The sequence below is a fragment of the Pelophylax lessonae genome (genome assembly GCF_965119305.1).
Source record: "Pelophylax lessonae genome assembly, chromosome: 4".
NCBI lineage: Eukaryota > Metazoa > Chordata > Amphibia > Anura > Ranidae > Pelophylax > Pelophylax lessonae.
This window is the reverse complement of record NC_138771.1, coordinates 192,835,016-192,850,616: the sequence shown is the minus strand read 5'-3', so window position 1 is coordinate 192,850,616 and position 15,601 is coordinate 192,835,016. Positions and strand designations below refer to the sequence as shown.

Genomic DNA, 15,601 nt, shown 5'->3' with positions numbered 1-15,601 from the left:
TGTTTTGTGAGCCCAGCTACCTCGTGGAGAGCTGGGAACGCCGGAAGGCGTACACAGGGGGCGGAGCCACGTCCTTCTACCCGGGAAAAAGCAAACAGCTCCTTCCAGTCTGTGTAAGACAGACGCTGACTGCAGTTGGTTGGAAACTGCACTGCATCGGTTGGTGAGCCTTGGGGGTCCCTCTCTCTCTCTGTGGGATCGAGAAGCAGGTACTCTGAGGGGCGCTATTGCGCTAGGGGGAGACACACAAAAAAAAAAAAAAAAAAGTTTTTTTGTTTTGCTGGCAAAGGTGTCCTGAATTAACATGGACCCTGCCACTCATGTATCTCCTCCGGATCCCCTCGAGGGGTCTGCGGGATCCTCCAGCACCCCACTGACAATTGAATCATTGTCAGCTATTATGGAAACTTTTGTGTCCCGGGTGGAAGTGGCTTGTCAGGGACAGGGCGCAAGAAAGCGACCCCCGCCTAACCCCTTATTATCTGAAACCTCGGATTCAGACTCTGAGCCTATTTCTGCAGTTGCAGGTACTTCATCTGGGATTGGTGTCTCGGGTCCTGTCTCTTCAGACAGTGAGGAGGATGTTTCGGCATCCGCCATAGCCCGAGAGGAAGCGTTGGTAAACGCACTCATTGTATCTGTTCAAGAAACCTTAAGGTTACAGGGTATTCCATCGGAAATAGCTGAAACTGAAATCCCTTTTGGGACTAAAAAACGCATCAAAGTGGCGAAGGTTTTTCCATTGCCCAAATGTTTTGGCAATCCAATCGAAGAAGAATGGCGTCTGCCAAAACGCACTTTTACTATTTCTAAACGCATTGACAGGCGTTATCCGTTTGAGGAAACCCTCATTAAGAAATGGACAGAACCACCTGTGGTGGATTCACCAATTGCTAGATTGAATAAAGCCACGGTTATTCCTTTAGAAGACGCTCCGTCTTTTAAAGATCCAGTGGATCGCAAGATAGAAGCTATGTCTCGCACCATGTTTTCCTTGATTGGATCAGCTTTCAGACCTATAATAGCTATTGGTCTGGTTTCGCAGGCTGTAACTGAATGGACCAAGTGGTTACGCCGGGACTTAGAAGAGGTCCCTCAGGCGGTATCAGATTTGTTGGAACAAATGATACAGGGGTTACAGTTTGTGTGTGATGCGGCGTTAGACGCCACTCCATTATTGGCGCGAGCATCAGTCTCAGCAGTGGTTCTCAGGCGTACACTGTGGCTAAAAGGTTGGTTAGCCGACCAAGGTTCCAAAAAAGCATTGGCTAATATCCCCTTTTCAGGAGAGCGTCTATTTGGAGCCAACTTAGATGAGATCATTAAGGATCTCACGGGTGGAAAGAGCACCTTTTTACCGCAAAATTTTAAAGGTAGAGGAACTCGTCAAAGACGAGGGCCTTCTTTTTCTGCTCACAAGAGGTTTTTTCGTCCCGCGGGTGAAAAAACTAAGTCCTCCAAAGCTCCTGCAGGAGGCGTCAGGGGTCGTTGGTCGGGCAAGCAAAAGCCCGCCCCCTCCAGACCTGAAGATAAACCGTCCAAAGCCTGAAGGTGCGCCCCCACCCATAACTGGGGTGGGGGGGACGTCTTCGCCGGTTCCCGGATCCATGGCTTTCCAGAATCCCGGACAAGTGGGTTTGCGAAGTCATAAGGTCAGGGTACAAGATCGAGTTTCGATCTCTCCCACCGGCGCGATTCTTCCCTTCCAATATCAGACTATCCTCAGATCGTTTAGAAGATCTGCGGAGAGCAGTCACAGATTTACTACAACAAGGAGTGGTAGTCCACGTTCCTTGGACAGAACGGTTTCAAGGGTTTTATTCAAACCTATTTACAATACCCAGGAAAGAGGGCAAAGTGCGTCCAATTCTGGACTTAAGAGCACTCAATTCTTTTGTCAACATAAGAAGATTCAGAATGAAGTCCATTCGCACAGTAGCAGCCTTCCTGCATCCAGGGGATGTCCTAGCGTCCATAGACATCAAGGACGCCTATCTTCACATTCCCATTTTCGCAGGACATCAGCGGTTTCTACGCTTTTCCGTAGAAGAGAACCACTATCAGTTTGTGGCGTTACCTTTCGGTCTCGCCACGGCTCCGCGGGTCTTCACAAAGGTGTTGGCCCCAATGTTGGCACTTCTGCGCCAAAGAGGCATATCGATCCTTGGTTACCTAGACGATCTTCTGCTTCATGCAGAGTCTCCTCAGACCTTGCTACAAAACATAGAAATTACTATGATTTCTTTACAGGAATTCGGGTGGCTGGTGAACCAGCAAAAGTCATTTCTGGTTCCCACCCAGAGGCTCGAATATCTGGGTCTAATTCTAGACACAGTCAGGACAAGAGTTTTTCTTCCGGTAGGGAAACTCCGAAAGATTCAATCAGCAGTCCAGTTGTTACTGTCCAACAGCTGGTCTTCCCTTCTGACTTGTATGAGGGTTCTGGGGTTGATGGTGGCTTCGTTCGAAGCAGTCCCATTTGCCCAGTCCCATACCCGAATTCTTCAGCAAGAGATTCTTCTCAGATGGAATCGGAATCCGGAATCCCTGGACAATCAGATCCGATTGAGCAAACAGACCAGAGAGTCTCTGGTCTGGTGGCTTCGGTCTCCGATGCTCAGCCAGGGAAAGTCATTTCTGCCAATATATTGGACGATAGTGACCACGGATGCCAGTCTATCCGGATGGGGAGGAATTCTCGGTCAGTTATCTGTCCAGGGACTTTGGTCCCCGGAAGAATCCAGGTTACCGATAAATGTATTGGAACTGAGAGCGATCAGACTTTGTCTGATTCACTGGACCGAGCAGCTCCAGGGCAGCCCGGTTCGGATCCAGTCGGACAATGCCACGGCCGTGGCTTATGTCAATCACCAGGGGGGCACCAAGAGTGTCCGAGCGGCCAAAGAAGTGGCTTGCATTCTTCGCTGGGCGGAACGATTTGTTCCAGCAATCTCTGCGGTGTTCATTGCGGGGGTGGAGAATTGGCAGGCAGATTATCTCAGCCGTCAGACTCTGGATCAGGGGGAATGGTCCCTCCATCCAGACGTTTTCCACCAGTTGTGCCTACGGTGGGGCACCCCGGATGTGGATCTGTTGGCATCACGATTCAACAGGAAAGTTCAGAGATTCGTGGCTCGCTCCCGCGATCCTCTAGCAGAAACCGCAGACGCACTGATCGCCCCGTGGGGGCAATACCAGCTAATATATGCCTTCCCTCCTCTTGCGTTACTGCCAAGACTTCTTCGCAGGATAGAGGAGGAAGGAATTCCAGTAATTCTGGTAGCTCCGGACTGGCCTCGTCGAGCTTGGTACGCCGACGTGGTCAGACTGGTGGCGGATATCCCGTGGAGACTTCCTCTCAGGGAGGACCTACTGTCTCAGGGACCGATCTTCCATCCTGCTTTACGATCGCTGGCTTTAACGGCCTGGCTATTGAGACCCAGGTGCTGAAGGACAAAGGTTTGTCAGCTTCAGTTATTCCTACTCTAGTTGAAGCAAGGAAAGCGACTTCCAGAAAGATTTATCATCGCACATGGAAGTCCTACATTGCATGGTGTGAACCTTTGGGGTTCCGTCCTCGGTCTTATTCGATTAGTCGAATATTAGCCTTTCTGCAACAAGGGGTTGAGCAGAAACTGGCCTTGAGTACTATCAAGGGTCAGGTCTCAGCATTAGCTATCTTCTTTCAGAAGCCTTTGGCTACTCATTCCTTGGTGCGGAATTTCATCCAGGGGGTGCGACATCTGGCTCCGCCAGTGCACGCGCCGTTACCCCCCTGGGATCTTAATTTAGTGTTGTCGGTTCTTCAGAAACCTCCCTTTGAAGATATTAGGGAGATTCCTCTACCTACGTTGTCCCAGAAGGTGGCCTTCTTGGTGGCTATTACTTCTGCACGCAGGGTGTCAGAACTGGCCGCATTATCTTGTCGTTCACCATATCTGGTGGTTCATAGAGATAAGGTGGTTCTTCGTCCGAATCCATCCTTCCTACCAAAAGTGGTTTCAGAATTTCATCTGAATGAAGAAATTGCGTTACCTTCCCTGTGTCCTAAGCCCAGTCATCCGCGAGAGTTTGCTTTACACTCCTTGGATGTGGTCCGGGCGATCAGGGTATACTTGAAAACGACAGACTCGTTTCGCAAGACGGATTCACTTTTTGTGATCCCAGATGGACCCAAAAAGGGGTTGCCTGCATCTGCCGCGACCATTTCCAGATGGATCAGACAGACGGTAGTACAGGCTTATTCTATTAAGGGTCGGGAGCCCCCGTTCCCTGTTAAGGCGCACTCCACTCGGGCACTTAGTGCGTCATGGGCCTTTCGCCATCAGGCGTCAGTGGTCCAGGTGTGCAAGGCGGCTACCTGGTCGTCGGTGCATACCTTTACTAAACATTATAAAGTTGATGTAATGGCATCGTCTGATGCCTCGTTTGGCCGCAAGGTTTTGCAGGCCGCAATTTGAGGAGACCAGTGGTCTACCTCGAGGGTTTTTTCCGTTGGAAAATTTTTCTTTAGTCTCATTCTTTGTTTATAATGAGCCTTTAAAACTTCTGGTTTGGCACCGGTTGGGCCTTCTAGATTGGATTTGATTTTGTCAATCCCACCCCTCATTTGTGGCACTGCTTCTGGATGTCCCAGCTCTTGAGAATCAAGAAGACTACGTCTGTCAATGAGCGATAGAGAAAAATGGATTTTTGTAAGATCTTACCGTAAAATCCTTTTCTCTTAAGCTCATTGACAGACGTAGTATCCGCCCCTCTATCATTGAGTTGGGTTGGGTTAAATTCTCTGTTACTGCTTTAGAACAGAACTGATTCCCTGTAGCAGAGAGAGGGAGGATATACCCTCAGGGACTGCCCCTAAGGTGGAGCCAGAACGTTTTGTCTTTCTGCCTAGTCCTACTCCTGCGGAGACAACATAACCCAGCTCTTGAGAATCAAGAAGACTACGTCTGTCAATGAGCTTAAGAGAAAAGGATTTTACGGTAAGATCTTACAAAAATCCATTTTTCTCTGAAGTCACAAATAAAGAACCAAGCCAAAATGATGCAAACTATACAGCCAAATCAATCCATTAAAAAGTGTTAGAAACACAAACTTCAATATCATAGGATCATGCAACTGTACCTCCAATAATCTTGTGTACTTTATCAAATGCAAAAAAAATGCAACAAAGGATCTTATGTTTACGAAACAGGACCGACTCTACAAACAAGAATTAATTTACACAGACACACCAATAAAGAGCATAAGGAAGATGATTTCTGCACATCTGTGGGAAGACATTTGTTAAAATTAGACCACACTATGGAAGACATGGTTGTTTTAGTTTGTAAAGGGAACTTTGGGACTACTCAAGAAAGGAAGACTTTGAACTAAGAATAATTCTTTTTGACAGAAAAGATAATGGACTAAATGTATACCTGGGTTTTCTAAATCACTGTCTAACAGTTTTATGATCACCCTGTTTACACCCCCTTCCCAGTCTTTAGCCTTTTCTTATCACACGAACTATCAAAGTTGAATTACTGTGCATGCTTTTTTTTTTTTTTTTTTTAACCTTAGTCTTACTTAAAGGGGTTGTAAAGTCGGTTTTTTATCCCTATGCATTAGGAGAAAAAAAACTTGTGTGCAGCAGCCCCCCCCCCCCCCTGATGCTTACCTGAGCCCCCTTTCGATCCAGCGATGTCCACAACTGTCTCAGGAGTCCTGGACTCCCCTCCTCATTGGCTAAAATACAGCAGTGTCGCCATTGGCTCCCGCTGCTGTCAAAGTTAGCTAGCCAATCAGGAGAGAGAGAGAGAGGGTGCAGGGCCAAACCGCAGCTCTGTGTCTGAATGATTTGGCTCGGGTGCCCCATAACAAGCTGCTGTGTGGGGCACTCGAAGGAAGGGAGGGGCCAGGAGAGCTGCAGAGGCACCCGAGAAGAGAAGGATCCAGGCTGCTCTGTGCAAAACCAACTGCACAGAGCAGTTGTTTTTTTTTATTGAAAAAAAAAAAGAGACTTTATAATCACTTTAACATTCTGCTAAAACTTTGTTTCTTAGTACAGCTTGGACATTAAAGGGTGGTACAGGGCCAAAAGCTTGTCCTGAAGTTTTTGATATTAGTGCAGATAACAAAAGTTTCACGGACAATGGTGGAGATTAGTAACATCTAGACGTTCGGTCTGAAAGAACAGACAACCGTGCAGAGCTAGTGCTGGAAAAAAAAGGGGGTAGGAGAAGAAAAGCAGCGCCACCTCAGTGTAGATTAAAAGGTTATTTATTACATAAAAACAACGTAGTAACTCACACAGAGGAAATCGTTGATCAGCAAATGGTGATGGTTCATCTGCAACACTGCAGGGATGTTCGGGAAGTACACTGTGGCGGCCGTGGTCCTGGCTGTGCCGGTGGAGTCCGACACTTCCTGTGGTTCTGGCAGTGTTCAGTATCCAGGCTTACATCCAACAGTGGCAGGGGGGTGCTCACGTTCGGAGCATGCGTGCTCCTTCCTCAGGCAATGCTGATTTGTGTGACAGACTGGGAGTTTTATAGCTGAGGGACTCAGGGGGCGGGAGCTTGTTGCTGTGGAGATGTGATATATACAATGAGTCATCAGGTCAGAACAGGAAGTCATATGACAGAAAGTCTCCGGGGGTGGGGGCCTGTTGCTGTGGAGATGCGGTATATACAATAAGTAATCTGGCCGGAAAAGGAAGTCATGTGACAGAGAGTCTCCGGGGGTGGGGGCCTGTTGTTGTGGAGATGCGGTGTATACAATCATTTGTAGAAAAAAAAAAAGTTTGAAATAAACAACAAAAAATAAAAAATAAAAAAAGTTTGAAAATTAAATAAAAAAAAAATGAAAATAAAATTAGAGGTAAAGAAAAAAAAATGAATAAATAAATAAAATGATGAAAAAACTGATAATATTTAACCTTGAAAAAATAAGAGATAATGCATATATACTAATATGTATAGGCACGTAAAGATAAGTCCATGATGGAGAGGGGCTTCTCATAGTTAATTGAGATGAGGGTGGTAGTATTTAAAGGTAGAGGAAAAAGCAGAATATGAAGTATTCTGGAGAAATAATGCAGGATATGAAATATTGCTATATTTAGGATAATCGGTAGTAGTTTAAAGTAGTGGGTTCACCTCAATTTCTTCGTTTAAGCCCCCCGGTGTCAGGGAGTCCAGGCGATGTATCCAATATGATTCTCGAGCACATAGGCGTTTAAACCTTTCTGCTGGAGGAAGATTTTTCGGTATGGATTCAATAATTCACACTTTTAGGTCCGCTGAAGATTGGTGGTGGTGGTGCTGCAGGAAATGTTTGGGGACGCTGCGTTTGTCGTTGCCAGCTTCAACAAACCTTCTGTATTCCCCAAATCTTTTGCGTAGAGTGCGGATGGTGCGGCCTACGTAAAGTAGGCCACATGGACATGACATACAGTATATTACGAACTCCGTGGAACAGTTGAAAAAATCTGGAATGTTATATTTTTGTCCTTTTGTAGAAAATTCTTTTAGGCCGTGTGTAACATGCTTGCAGGTGAGACATAATTTTTTGCGGCATTGGAACATGCCTTTGATGTTTAGAAAGGTTAGGGGTGCACTTGGTGTAGTGGGAGATTTTTGGATTTTACTTGGAGCGATATTGTTCTTTAGATTCCGAGCTCTTCTGTATGACACCAAAGGGCGATCGGGGATACTGGCTTTTAAATGTGGATCGGCTTGGAGAATGGGCCAATGTTTATTGAGAATGTGTTCCATTTGTTTGTACCGGTTATGAAATTTGGTGGTGAATCTCAGTGGTTGTGTACGTGGATCGAGGAGGTTTCCTTCTTTTCTGTTGTTTCTTGGTTCATTTTCTTGATAGAAGGTGAAGGCGTCATCTATGAGTTTTGGTGGATATCCCTTTTCTAAAAAAATTTTTGTCAGGTGATTGCCATGAGTGGTGAAATCCTCGGTTCGTGTGCAGTTGTGTCTGAGTCGGCAAAACTGACTTTTTGGGATGTTGTTTATCCAGCGGGGGTGATGGCAGCTTTTGAAGTGCAAATTGGAATTGCCCGCTGTAGGTTTGGTATAATTTTAGGGGAATATTGTTTGTTGGTTGTGGCAGAGTAGGAGGTCTAGGAAGGCTAAAGAGTCTTGATTTTGTACTGAAGTGAAGGTAAGGCCCATATTGTTTTGATTGCAGTGATCTATGAAGGGTTGGATGGTGGGGGGTGTACCATCCCAGATAATCACTACGTCGTCGATGTAACGACCATAGAATATAATCTGGGAGGAAAAAGGATTGTTGGACCAGATGTATCTCTCTTTTTCCCACAGGCCCATGGTCAAGTTGGCATAGCTGGGTGCGAAATTCGTACCCATATCTGTGCCATGGATCTGTAGGTAGAAGTCGCCATTAAACTCAAAATAATTATGAGTTAGGCAGTATTCTGTGGCTTCCAGGATAAATTGTGCTTGGCGAGGATTCATGTTTGAGTCTTCTTCTAGAAAATGTTTGACTGCTGATAGGCCTACATCATGCGGTATTGATGTGTATAGGGAGCAGACGTCCAGTGACAGCCACATGTAGAAGGGTTCCCATGTGTAGTTGGCTAGCATGTCGAGAAGATGTATGCTGTCTCTAACATAAGATGGAAGATTTTGTGCCAGTGGTTGTAAAAATTGGTCGATATACATAGAAAAATAGCTAGTGACACTCTCCATGGCTGCCACGATGGGTCTGCCGGGTGGATTGATTGGGTCTTTGTGGATCTTCGGTAGGTGATAGAAATATGGTCTGCTGTAGTCTAGCCATGGCTAATCTCACCAAAAACAACAACATCATCATTAAGTCTGCCGACAAAGGTGGTGGGATCGTGGTCCAAAATAGATCCAACTACCTCCAAGAATCAGCCAGATTGTCAGATGTAAACACCTATACCAAATTAGAAAAAGACCCTTTACCAGAATTTACCTCAGAAGCACACCAACTCATCAATAATGCTGCATCAGAAGGAATTATTAATAAAACAGAAACAGCCTTCTTGAAACATGATCTCTACAGCAGACCATATTTCTATCACCTACCGAAGCAGAAAGGTTTAAACGCCTATGTGCTCGAGAATCCTATTGGATATATCGCCTGGACTCCCTGACACCGGGGGCTTAAACGAAGAAATTGAGGTGAACCCACTACTTTAAACTACTACCGATTATCCTAAATATAGCAATACTTCATATCCTGCATTATTTCTCCAGAATACTTCATATTCTGCTTTTTCCTCTACCTTTAAATACTACCACCCTCATCTCAATTAACTATGAGAAGCCCCTCTCCATCATGGACTTATCTTTACGTGCCTATACATATTAGTATATATGCATTATCTCTTATTTTTTCAAGGTTAAATATTATCAGTTTTTTCATCATTTTATTTATTTATTTATTTTTCTTTACCTCTAATTTTATTTTTATTTTCATTTTTTTTTTTTTTTTTTTCAAACTTTTTTTATTTATTTTTTTTTTTATTTGTTATTTCAAACTTTTTTTTTTTTTTCTACAAATGATTGTATACACCGCATCTCCACAACAACAGGCCCCCACCCCCGGAGACTCTGTCACATGACTTCCTTTTCCGGCCAGATTACTCATTGTATATACCGCATCTCCACAGCAACAGGCCCCCACCCCCGGAGACTTTCTGTCATATGACTTCCTGTTCTGACCTGATGACTCATTGTATATATCACATCTCCACAGCAACAAGCTCCCGCCCCCTGAGTCCCTCAGCTATAAAACTCCCAGTCTGTCACACAAATCTGCATTGCCTGAGGAAGGAGCACGCATGCTCCGAACGCGAGCACCCCCCTGCCACTATTGGATGTAAGCCTGGATACTGAACGCTGCCAGAACTACAGGAAGTGTCGGACTCCACCGGCACAGCCAGGACCACGGCCGCCACAGTGTACTTCCCGAACATCCCTGCAGTGTTGCAGATGAACCATCACCATTTGCTGATCAACGATTTCCTCTGTGTGAGTTACTACGTTGTTTTTATGTAATAAATAACCTTTTAATCTACACTGAGGTGGCGCTGCTTTTCTTCTCCTACCCCTTTTTTGTCTGTTGCAGAGTCCCCCTAGCTCTGTATGAAGCCTGCAGCCACCTCCACCATCCATCTCACTAACCCCAGGGATTGAACTATCCTGCATACCTCCTAAAAAGACTACCTACAGCCACAGTTGAAACTTTTTTCATAAGATCGAATGTACTTGACTCTTTCACTGGCGCAGGTCGAACTTTGTGTATATGTACCAGAGCTAGTGCTGGGCCTTCTTAGCCTAGGTTCACACTAATGCAGTATGGGAAACCCTGCAATCAGTGCGCTTTCTTGCACCGCATTAAAATCACACCACCCTTGCGATCTGTGATGGGTGTCAGTGCAATTCTAATGACACCCCAAACGCAGGTCGCAAACGCAGTGCGTTTGCCCACACCAGATCCAAGGATCATGTGACCTGGTTGTAGTGCAGTTCCAAAACTGGTGCATGCATGACTTTGGTACGATGCGGTGCGATTTGAGCACATTCAAAATTAATGGGCGCAGATCACACCACACTGAATTACGTATAAATTGAACAAGGATGTGGTACAATTCACATGTGGTTCATACTGTGAACCAAAGCTAATTAACCATTTGCCAACTACGCTATAGCGGAATGACAGTTACAGCATGAGGAGAAGAGAAGAGAGCCAATAATTGGCTTCTCTAAAAGGAACATCTAAAAGGAACATCAGTGTCCTGATCATAGTTAGTCAGGTTGAAAAAAGACACAAGTCCATCCTGTTCAACCAAAAAAAAAAAAAAAAAAAAAACAGTATTGAAAACCCAACCATACAATCCCATATACACAATCCTATACCCGCTGTTGATCCAGAGGAAGGCGAAAATAAACCCCAGCAAAGCATGATCCAATTTGCTACAGCAGGGGAAAAAAATTCCTTCCTGATCCCCCGAGAGGCAATCAGATATTCCCTGGATCAACTTTACCTAAAAAAAAAAAATGTCCGTACCGATTTATATTATGTACACCTAGGAAAGAATCCAGGCCTTTTTTAAAGCAATCTAGTGAGCTAGCCAGAACCACCTCTGGAGGGAGTCTATTTCACATTTGCACAGCTCTTACGGTGAAGAAACCTTTCTGTATTTGGAGACGAAATCTGTTTTCCTCTAGACGTAAAGAGTGCCCCCTTGTCCTCTGTGTTGACCTTAAAGTGAACAACTCAACACCAAGTTCACTATATGGACCCCTTATGTATTTATACATGTTGAATAAATTCAGTTCCTCTAATCTTTTCTCATAGCTGAGGTCCTCCATGCCTCTTATCAGTTTGGTCGCCCTTCTCTGCACTTTCTCCACTTTCCCGATATCCTTTTTAAGAACTGGTGCCCAAAACTGAACTGCATATTCCAAAAGAGATCTTACTAATGATCTGTACAGGGGCAACATGATATCTCTCTCTCTCTCTGGAGTCCATGCCTCTGTTAGTACAAGAAAGGACTTTGCTTGCTTTGGAAACAGCAGCTTGGCATTGCATGCTATTATTAAGCTTATGATCTACCAGAACCCCCAGATCCTTCTCCGCTATGCATTCCCCCAGTTCTACTCTGCCTAGTATGTATGATGCATGCATATTCTTAGCCCCCAAGTGCATAACTTTTTACATTATCAGTGCAGTCCCAACATCCGTATTTCCCACCTTTGCCCATCAGTGCAGCCTCATCAGCGCACATCAGTGAAGAAGAAAAATTACCTGTTTGCAAAATGTTATAACAAACTATGAAAAAGTTTTGTGTTTTTTGTTTTTTTCAAAATTTTCGTTCTATTAGTTTATTTAGCAAAAAAAAAATAAACCCAGTGGTCAAATACCGCCAAAAGAAAGCTCTATTTGTGTGAAACAAATGATTAAAATTTTGTTTGGGTACAGTGTTGCCAGAGCGTGCAATTGTCATTCAAATTGTGACAGCACTGAAAGCTGAAAAATGGCCTGGGCACGTAGGGGGTATAGGTGCCCAGTAGGCAAGTGGTTAATCAGTTCTGTGGCATACATATCCTGCACTGAATGTTCATTTGGCCATACAGCACAGTGATGATGTGACCAGTACCTCTACAAAGTAAAGACTTGGTTGGTTTACAAGTGTATTTGGTGCACACAATGCAGTTTTTGATAGCCTTTGTGGCTATCAAGAAATGAAAGCTTTTGTATCTGGAGTTAAGCATTAAATCTGGGAAGCTTCAAGGAAAACCTTAACCACTTAAGCCCCGGAGGATTTTCCTGCTAAAAGACCAGGGGGTATTTTGCGATTCGGCACTGCGTGACTTTAACGGACAATTGCGCGGTCGTGCAACGCTGTACCTAAACGAATTTGACGTCCTTTTTTTCCCACAAACAGAGCTTTCTTTTGGTGGTATTTGATCACCTGTGCGATTTTTTGATCACGCGCTATAAACAAAAAAAGAGCGACAATTTTGCAAAAATAACAATATTTTTCACATTTTTTTATATGAAATTCCCCAAAAAAAAAATGTAAAAATCAAAATTTTTTAACATTTTTGGCCAATTTGTTTTATCCTACCTATGTTTGGTAAAAAAAATCGCAAAAGCGTATTTTGATTGGTTTGCGCAAAAGTTATCGCGTTTACTAACAAAGGGAAAGATTTTTGTCATTTTTGTTGTTTTTTTTTCAACGCGTAATGGCGGCGATCTGCGATTATTTTTTTTGCGGTACTGCCACATTGCGGCGGACAGATCGGACCCTTGACTGACATTTTTGACACTTTTGGGGTTACCAGTGACATTACTACAGTAATCAGTGCTATACATATGCACTGTTACTGTAAAAATACACTGGCAGTGAAGGGGTTAACTTTATTTGGGAGGGAGGGGCTGTGTGTGTCCCTAGGGGCGTGATTCTTACTGTGATTGGCTGTGGCTCTAGCTGTAAGGACACTGATCAACGGATCTACATACTAGATCCGTGTAATCAGTGTCTTTACAGCGAGGAGAATGACAGGCAGCTTGTTTACACTAGCTGCCTGACATTCTCCCTCTTCCCCCGACGATCGCCGAGTGGCCGGCGGACATCGGGTCCGCTGGTCACACGCGCGGGGGGGTGCGTGACCGCGCGGGAGCGGGAGCGCGCCTCCGCGGGCGCGCGCTCGCTCCCCAGACCCTCCCAGGCTAGTGACGTTAATTAACGTCACTCTGCCTGGCAGGGGCTGACCGCCGCAGTAAATCTACTTGCGGCGGTCGGCAAGCAGTTAAAAAGCCATAAAAAAAACATAGGAATTATTATTAATGCAATGTTTTCACATGTATATTTTGTGTGAAACTGTTTACACCACAACAATTTAAACTTATTGCCACTGTGGGGCACTGGCACACACCTTTGCAATGTGCTTAAAACCACTAGTCATGCTTTACAGCATCAATGGTAGCAACTAGTAATGAAGCTTTATTGTATGCCTTTTCTATTGATCTGCATTCATTTCTTTTTTGTTTCTGTCATCAGGTGGCTACCATCCTGTGAAAATAGGAGATCTGTTTAATGGCCGGTACCATGTAATCAGGAAGCTAGGATGGGGTCACTTTTCCACTGTTTGGCTCTGTTGGGATATGCAGTAAGAATCCTTTTAATTTTAATACACAGTTGCTGTTAATAAGATTTCAATATTGTGCATTTGGAGAATAGACTTCCTTCACTAAGAACACTGTTTTTTATGTAAAGAAGACTGGCTAGCTGTGATGGTGTTATTGATTTTTTTTTAACAGTAGAACTCCACACGGATAATTTCTGAAGAAGTCTTCTAGGTTTCAATGAGTTGCATAAATATTGCTTAGCATTCATTGAAGTAGGACAAAGGCCCATGGCAGATACACTATATTACCAAAAGTATTGGGACACCTGCCTTTACATGCACATGAACTTTAATGGCATCCCAGTCTTAATCGGTAGGGTTCAATTTTGAGTTGGCCCACCCTTTGCAGCTATAACTGCTTTAACCCTTCTGGAAAGGCTATATACATGGTTTTAGAGTGTGTCTTTAGGAATGTTTGACTGTTCTTTCAGAAGCGCATTTGTGAGGTCAGGCACTGATGTTGGATGAGTAGGCCTGGCTCGCAGTCTCCTAATTTATCCCAAAGGTGTTCTATCGGGTTCAGGTCAGTACTCTGTGCAGGCCAATCAAGTTCCTCCACCCCAAACTTTCTCATCTATGTCCTTATGGACCTTGCTTTGTGCATTGGTCAAAATCATTTGGTGGAGGGGGGACTATGGTGTGGGGTTGTTTTTCAGGGGTTGGCCCCTTAGTTCCAGTGAAGGGAACACATAAGGTGTCTGCATACCAAGACATTTTGGACAATTTCATGCTCCCAACTTTGTGGAAACAGTTTGGGGATGGCCCCCTCCTGTTCCAACAAGACTGCGCACCAGTGCCCAAAGCAAGGTCCATAAAGACATGGATGGGCGAGTTTGGGGTGCATGAACTTGACTGGCCGGCACAGAGTCCTGACCTAGAACATCTTTGGGATAAATTAAAGCGGAGGCTGCGAGCCAGGCCGCCTTGTCCACATCTGACCTAACAAGTGCGCTTCTGGAAGAATTGTCAAACATTCCCATAGATACACTCCTAAACCTTGTGGACAGCCTTCCTAGAAGAAGTATACCTGCAAAGGATGGGCCAACTTTATATTAAACCCTTCGGACTAAGACTAGGATGCCATTAAAGTTCATGTGTGTAACAGCAGGCGTCCCAATACTTTTAGTAATATAGTGTACATTTATTTAGATGTCAGACATTCCTTTTTCCTTAGATTTAAAGTGCACATATATACATTTTTATGCATTTTAAGAATTTTAAATAGTTTCCCATTTAATTTCCAGGGGGAAGAGGTTTGTTGCAATGAAGGTAGTAAAAAGTGCTCAACACTACACGGAGACTGCTTTGGATGAAATAAAGTTACTCAGATGTGTAAGTGAGATCCTGTAAGAGTGCTGCAAAGATTGGGAAAATAGTTATTTTTAAACTTTACACACACTGACACAGAGTAGGACTGAAAGCAAAACTCAAATCTTTTTTCTCTTTCGTTCATTGACGGAGACAGCGCTTCATCTTCATGACTGTATGGTTATGCTGCCCCCTACAGGAGTAGGACACTAGGCAGAGAAAAGCTTGAGCATGCCTATGGGGCAGTCCCTGGGGGTGTATACTCCCACTTCCTGCTATAGGTATCAAGTTTTTTTTTTTCTGCCTAGTTAGGAGTGAGGACCTAGTTTCTTGCTGGGATCTCTAGTCCCAGCAATTTTTTCTGTTTAACTGGAATTTTTTCCTCCTTTTATTATTTTGTTCCTGTGAGAATCAACTATCATCTGCCAGACTGGGCGACAAACTGAATAATCAAGAGCTTTAGGGTCCCCCCAGTCCAACAAGCAAGCGTGTGCAGACCGCAAAATAGCCCCTTTAGACGGCAGCTAGCCTGCGAGTTAAACTTCTCACGAGGGTGCATACGAACAGGCTTCAGCCTGAGTCGCAGCATTTCCTCCTGGCTGACAGCACCC

General features: G+C 44.5%; 1 protein-coding gene across 12 annotated transcripts in view; it reads left to right on the top strand.

Annotated features, from left to right (window-relative positions):
* Positions 1-15,601, top strand: part of SRPK2 (SRSF protein kinase 2) — a 291,812-nt gene that overhangs the window by 157,909 nt on the left and 118,302 nt on the right. For all 12 annotated transcript variants that reach the window (XM_082254427.1, XM_082254419.1, XM_082254422.1 and 9 more), the window contains 2 exons: positions 13,556-13,664; positions 14,927-15,014. In XM_082254427.1, coding sequence (XP_082110553.1) covers positions 13,556-13,664; positions 14,927-15,014 — 197 coding nt within the window. The remainder of the gene's footprint in view (positions 1-13,555; positions 13,665-14,926; positions 15,015-15,601) is intronic.